The sequence below is a fragment of the Crinia signifera genome, chromosome 4 (genome assembly GCF_055691185.1).
Source record: "Crinia signifera chromosome 4, ASM5569118v1, whole genome shotgun sequence".
NCBI lineage: Eukaryota > Metazoa > Chordata > Amphibia > Anura > Myobatrachidae > Crinia > Crinia signifera.
The window spans coordinates 331,968,696-331,976,165 of NC_139220.1; the positions used below are offsets into that span (position 1 = coordinate 331,968,696).

At 42.0% G+C, this 7,470-nt stretch overlaps 1 protein-coding gene across 1 annotated transcript; it reads left to right on the plus strand.

Moving 5' to 3' along the window:
* Positions 1-2,104: 2,104 nt before the first annotated feature.
* Positions 2,105-4,865, plus strand: LOC146073488 (uncharacterized). The gene has a single exon (XM_083180667.1). The coding sequence runs from the start codon at positions 2,105-2,107 to the stop codon at positions 3,398-3,400; it is 1,296 nt and encodes a 431-aa protein (XP_083036793.1). The 3' UTR covers positions 3,401-4,865.
* Positions 4,866-7,470: the final 2,605 nt, after the last annotated feature.

The following is a 7,470-nucleotide window of genomic DNA, read 5'->3' on the forward strand; positions in this document are numbered from 1 at the left end:
AAAAATTGCACATTAACGAACTTTATCGCACTTTTTTTTCCAGAATACGCACCTCATGGGCGATTTTGAAAGTGTGAAAAAAAAATCACATCCTATTTAATGTCACCCTTGGTGTCGTATTCTCTCGCTCAGAAATTGAGTCGTATGTTCAGTTATTAGAATATATTTTCTCACCTCTATAAATTGCTACAGAATTTGGAGTAGGACCTTAGTTTTAATCAACTATAATAAATAAATAATAAAGGTAATCTCATGATGAGTGTATATATTGTATAGATGGAGATGTTGCAGATTTGTTAGCTGTGTAGAACAGTCTCTGTGTGAGATAGATATAATTGCATTGATAATAAAAATGGACACCGTGCCTCATGATTAAATAAAAAAGAGATAGATGTATTAAAAAAATATGACGTTTGATATAGTACTCAGTAATGAGGTGGTCTACAGGGTAATATGAATCCGTAATGTGATAAACTATTAACAAATTGGAAAATAATGTGAATAAGTGTGTAAAATTGATGACTAAGAATTAATAATCAATTGTGTTGAAATAGTTGACAAGAAAGTGTATTTATGTATTAATAAAGAGAAGAGTTAGTGCATTTATCTATAATAAAGAGAATTAGTGCATTTATTTAATCTATTAGGTGATATTGGAATAATATAAAATATATGACATGGTGAGTGAAACATGCAAACAATGTGTGAATCAAATGAAACCTTAACATAAATGAGATATTTATATCATAACAAGAGTGTGTGATAATTACCAATAATTATATGGTGATGTGTACCATATTTGACGATCATTAGGGTCATTCAGTGAATTGGTTGGGGGATTGGAGGAATATTGAAGCCAATATTTGATATACATTTTATAGATACACATATCTTCCTCATTAGAGTATGCATATTTATTAAACATGAGAAAATGTCCAATGACAAATGATTACACTGGAAATTGGATGATTACATTAGGAAATAGTAACCAAATGATGGTTATATAGGTTGCCCCATAGTTTGTGTAATTATAGGAAAGCCGTGTAACAATTTTCCTCATTTAGACCACCTGTGGTCCGGGTATTCATCAGAAAAATAAGTCTGGCCTCTTGTTTTAGCGATTCCTTATCCAGGTTGCCCCTTCTGATGCCCATTTAGATTTTTTGCATCCAAAAACTTGAAGTCCATTGGGGTTTTCTTGATGAAACTTAAGGAAATGTTTAGCAACCGGTGTAAGTGGCTTCATGCAGGTGATCTCTTTTTGCATTCTTGATGCTGGATATGTGTTCCATCAGCCTTCTATGTAACGGTCTTTTCGTTTTGCCAATGTAATGTAAATTACATGGGCATTTTAGATTATAAACAACACCAACCGTGATGCATGTGATGTAATCTTGGATTTTCCACGTTTTATAGAATTTGTCACAATAGGAAGTTGTGGGTACCATAATAGCACAGGCCTTGCAGGTTCCCCATTTATAGGATCCTTTTTTGTGGATTTTAGGGACATGGACTCTTTCAAGGTGGCTATGAACCAGGACATCTCTTAGATTACTACATCTCCTCCAACTGATTTGGATACGTTCCTCTAACACTGTAACAAGTCTTCAAAATATCGATATGTTTGTTGAGAATGGTTTGAATTTCCTGCCATTCTAGACTGAATGTACCAATAAAGTGTACGGTGCCCGTGGTATCCTTTGTTTTGTTAATGTTTGGAGTGAGTAGTTGTCTTATACCTTGTTCCCTTTTTCCTCCCTTCCCCTTGCTTCCACCACAATGTGGCTGTCTTTGCCCTCTATTCTACAATCATTTATTGGTTTAAGGTTTATTACAATACCCTCCCCCACCTTCCTAGTTTACTTCTTATACTATAAAAGTAGCGTTATCCTGGTAACCATTATGTTTTTATATATTCATTTTCTTACAGGACATATAAGGAGCAGGATTCAAATAAAGAGGACGTGGAAAGGGAAATTGTTCTCCGATCAAGCCAACTAAATACATCATATCTCCTTACACCTCAGGAGGAGGAACAAACACTATTTTATTTTCTGGATAGAAGAAACCTTCAGCAACTAATTTGTTTCTCACCTCATACATGATGAGTCTCACAGGAGAGAAACCACATGTGTGCTCTGAGTGTGACAAAGGCTTTACATATAAATCACAGCTTCTCAGACATCAGAGGAGTCACACAGGAGATAAACCACATGTGTGCTCTGAGTGTGACAAAGGCTTTACATATATATCACAGCTTCTCAGACATCAGAGGAGTCACACAGGAGAGAAGCCATATAAATGTTCTGAATGCAGCAGATGTTTTCCCCAGAAGTCAGATCTTTTCCAACATCAGAGGAGTCACACAGGAGAGAAACCACATGTGTGCTCTGAGTGTGACAAAGGCTTTACATATAAATCACAGCTTCTCAGACATCAGAGGAGTCACACAGGAGAGAAACCACATGTGTGCTCTGAGTGTGACAAAGGCTTTACATGTAAATCACAGCTTCTCATACATCAGAGGAGTCACACCGGAGATAATCTACATGTGTGCTCTGAGTGTGACAAAGGCTTTACATGTAAATCACAGCTTCTCAGACATCAGAGGAGTCACACAGGAGAGAAGCCATATAAATGTTCTGAATGCAGCAAATGTTTTTCCTGGAAGTCACATCTTGTCCGACATCAGAGGAGTCACACAGGAGAGAAGCCATATAAATGTTCTGAATGCAGCAAATGTTTTCCCCAGAAGTCAGATCTTGTCCTACATCAGAGGAGTCACACAGGAGAGAAGCCATATAAATGTTCTGAATGCAGCAAATGTTTTTCCCAGAAGTCACATCTTGTCCAACATCAGAGGAGTCACACAGGAGAGAAGCCATATAAATGTTCTGAATGCAGCAAATGTTTTTCCCGGAAGTCACATCTTGTCCAACATCAGAGGAGTCACACAGGAGAGAAGCCATATAAATGTTCTGAATGCAGCAAATGTTTTTCCCAGAAGTCACATCTTGTCCTACATCAGAGGAGTCACACAGGAGAGAAGCCATATAAATGTTCTGAATGCAGCAAATGTTTTTCTCAGAAGTCAGATCTTGTCCTACATCAGAGGAGTCACACAGGAGAGAAGCCATATAAATGTTCTGAATGCAGCAAATGTTTTACTCAGAAGGCACATCTTGTCCAACATCAGAGGAGTCACACAGGAGAGAAGCCATATAAATGTTCTGAATGCAGCAAATGTTTTTCCCAGAAGTCAGATCTTGTCACACATCAGAGGAGTCACACAGGAGAGAAGCCATATACATGTTCTGAATGCAGCAAATGTTTTTCTCAGAAGTCACATCTTGTCCTACATCAGAGGAGTCACACAGGAGAGAAACCATATACATGTTGAGTATCCCTTATCCAAAATGCTCGGGACCAGGAGAATTTTGGATAACGGATTATTCCGTATTTCGGAATATTTTAATATTTCAATGATGTATTTTGAAGTATCTTGCATTTTGCTGTATAAACACATAATATACACACAAATACATTTTATTACCACATAAAATACACACAAATATATTTTATTTGTTCAAAAAACAAGGTTTCAAAATGTGAAACAAAATGTGTGTACTATCTCAGCACTGAATTTGAATGCCAAGCAATCATTGTCTTGCACATATATAGTGCCAGTTACATATCATGTCCCTAGTGATGCTGTTACAAATGTCCCCAGGGAGTTTTCAGCAAAAAAAAATGTTTTTTTCACTTTCTGGAATGTCTGGTTTTCGGAATAATTCGGATAATGGATATTCGGATATGGGATACTCGACCTGTAAATGTTCTGCATGCAGCAAATGTTTTTCCCAGGAGTCACAGCTTGTCATACATCAGAGGAATCACACAGGAGAGAAGCCATATAACTGTTCTGAATGCAGCAAATTTTTTCCCCAGAAGTCACAGCTTGTTATACATCAGAGGAGTCACACAGGAGAGAAGCCATATAAATGTTCTGCATGCAGCAAATGTTTTTCCCAGAAGTCACATCTTGTCCTACATCAGAGGAGTCACACAGAAGAGAAGCCATATAAATGTTTTGAATGTAGCAAATATTTTTCTTCTGCTCTGTTTCACTCACTGTATGTACAATGCTGCGCTTTGCCTCTCTCCCTGTGTACATGCACTGCTGGGCTTTGCCTTCCTCCGTATGTATGTACACTTCTGGGCTTTGCCTCCCTCCCTGTGTACATACACTGCTGTGGTCTGCCTCTTTCCCTGTATGTACACTGCGTGGCTCTGCCTCCTTCCCTCTACCAACACTGCTAACTCCCTCTGCCTAACTCCCTGTATGTACACTGCTGTGCTCTGCCTTCTTCCCTGTACGTACACTGCTGGGCTCGGCCTCACTCCCTGTACATACACTGCTGGGCTCTGCCTCCCTCCCTGTACATACACTGCTGGGCTCTGCCTCCCTCCCTTTATATGTACATTGCTGGGCCCTGCCTCCCTCCCTGTGTATGTACATTGCCGGGCTCTGTCTCCCTCCCTGTTTACATACACTGCTGGGATCTGCCTCCATCCCTCTATACATACACTGCTGGGCTCTGCCTCCCTCCCTGTACATATACTGCTGGGCTCTGTCTACCCCCCTGTACGCACACTGCTGGGATCTGCCTTTCTCCCTGTATACATACACTGCTAGGCTCTGCCTCCCTCTCTGTGTACATACACTGCTGGGCTCTGCCTCCCTCCCTGTATACATACACTGCTGGGCTCTGCCTTTCTCCCTGTATACATACACTGCTAGGCTCTGCCTCCCTCTCTGTGTTCATACACTGCTGGGCTCTGCCTCCCTCCCTGTGTACATACACTGCTGGGCTCTGCCTCCCTCCCTGTGTACATACACTGCTGGGCTCTGCCTCCCTCCCTGTGTACATACACTGCTGGGCTCTGCCTCCCTCTCTGTGTACATACACTGCTTGGCTCTGCCTCCCTCTCTGTGTACATACACTGCTGGGCTCTGCCTCCCTCTCTGTGTACATACACTGCTGGGCTCTGCCTCCCTCCCTGTGTACATACACTGCTGGGCTCTGCCTCCCTCTCTGTGTACATACACTGCTTGGCTCTGCCTCCCTCCCTGTGTACATACACTGCTTCGCTCTGCCTCCCTCCCTGTGTACATACACTGCTGGGCTCTGCCTCCCTCCCTGTGTACATACACTGCTGGGCTCTGCCTCCCTCCCTGTACATACACTGCTGGGCTCTGCCTCCCTCTCTGTGTATGTTTACTGCTGGGCTCCGAAGCAGTAATTACAGATAAAAAATATATTGCAGTGGGATTGCCTTTGGGGACCCCCCCCCCCAAAAAAAAGCAGCTGCACCCTCTATAGTTACACCACTGATTATAGAAACCCTGTATGCGGCCTTGTACCACCCTACAGATCTCCTCTGGTCTCTCTCCTTTCCATCATGCTTCCATATTGCTGCCTAACCTCACTCTCTCTGAATACTATGTACTACCTGTATCACATAGTAACCAATCATTATTACATGTGTTAGGTTGCTGACACTAGAATGCTAATAGTGGATTTCTAGTTGCTATGGGTTACAGCACCTCCTTGCATCTCACATGGGGCGGGATGCTATATAGCAGAAATGCGGTAAAAACCCCGTTTTCGGGGTTTCTACCGCATTTCTATATGCTATATGGCGCCTCCGCAGTGTCAGCGCTGCGGAGGGAATCGCCAGCTAAAGCTGGCGAATCCCTGCAGAAGCCTATGGGCTTCTTACCGCAGCGCTGTTTGAGGGATCCGTCACGGATCCCTCCCAGCGTGCCCTGCGGCCGGCGCCGGGGTCTGCGCATGCGCAGATGGACTCCCGGGTCACAGACCCGGAAGTCCAGTGCCGGCACCGCATCGCAAGGGACAGCTCTTACCGCAAGAGCTGTCCCTTGCATGAATAACGGCATATGTTATAGCATATGCCGTTATTAAAAATGCGATGTCCGGCGAAGGGGGGCCGCGGATGTTATAACATCCCGCCCATGTTATTAACCAGGTCTGATGGAGAGCACATTGTGTAATAGGCTAATACTAACATCCTCCATAATAAATAGCAGCCCAGTAACAGTATACACGTTACTATGACACAGTATATAGTGATTAGAGATGTGCGGCGGCCACTTTTTCGGGTTTTGGATCTGGATCTCCCTTCGTGTTTTGGATCTGGATTGGTTTTGGCAAAACCACCCTTGTGGGTTTTGGTTTTGGATCTGGATTTTTATGAAAAAATGCTAAAAATGGCTAAAATAACAGAATTTGGGCCTGTTTTTGCCCCTAAAGTATTATTACCCCCAATAACATTAGTTTCCACTCATTTCTAGTCAATTTTGATCACTTTACAGCTCACAAAATTGTTTTCATTTACTGTAGTTGGGCCAAAAGGGTTATACCGAGGTAGCTGGATGACTAAGCTAAGCGACAGCAGTGGGCATCACATACATGTGGACCTTACACTTCCAACCTGGCAGAGCGGCACTGCAGGGGCAGACAGGGTGGCAGTTTAGTAAACTATCCCAAAAAAAGAGAAATGCTCCAAACAGCAAATACAAAGAGGTATCGGCCTTGTCATGACTGGTGGTAGCAGCTTCAGCACTCCCACTATTTCCTCCTCCATCATCCTCCAAAAATGTGTTTTTATTTTATTTTTATTTTTTTAATAAACAATTTTATTAAGCAGTTGTGGAAAATACAGTGACATTCACAGACCAGCTGTTATATATACATAGTTGTTGTACATATGTCACAAACTGCTAAATTTTCTATTTTATCACAATAAAGATTAAACAAAGTTGCAATGGGTATTCCAATAAAGTCTACCAGTTAAAAGCTGTAAAATGCATTCAAGTGTGAGTTATTTGTTCATGCGATTATCTCGCTTACATTTTATCTTGTCGACACATTACAACTTTTCAACAAACTACTAACTCTACCCCCCCTCCCCTTCCCCCCTCCCCCCTCCCTGCAGAAAGTAATCCAGTTATGTTCACTACAATGTCCTCAATAGATACCACGTGGTGCCTTCAAATAATATGAAAATATGTGTCTCTGTAGCCTGATCTAGGAGTCTATATAAACCCCCCATTTCCTATGAAAGCGTCGCACTCCATTTTCTATGTCTGGCAACGTGGCCCTTCTATCAAAAAATAACAGATTATTAAGTTCCACCTTGACCGATGACAACATTGGTGCCTTAGGCGAGGTCCATGATCGCAGAACCACTTTTTTGGCCACTGTTACCGTCATTGTCAAAAATGGGTACAATACTGTCTTCTTGCCCTCCAAGTTCCAATTAATAAAGTTTGCCAGCAGCATAGCCAGTGGATCTTTCACCAGTTTTAGTCCACATACTTTATTTATTAGTCCCATGACCTTATCCCAGAACTTTCGTATCTTACTACATTCCCACATACTATGG

What these genes read in the sequence shown, in the direction of transcription:
- LOC146073488 (XM_083180667.1), top strand. Translation starts at nt 2,105, where the DNA reads ATGAGTCTCACAGGAGAGAAACCACATGTGTGCTCTGAGTGTGACAAA.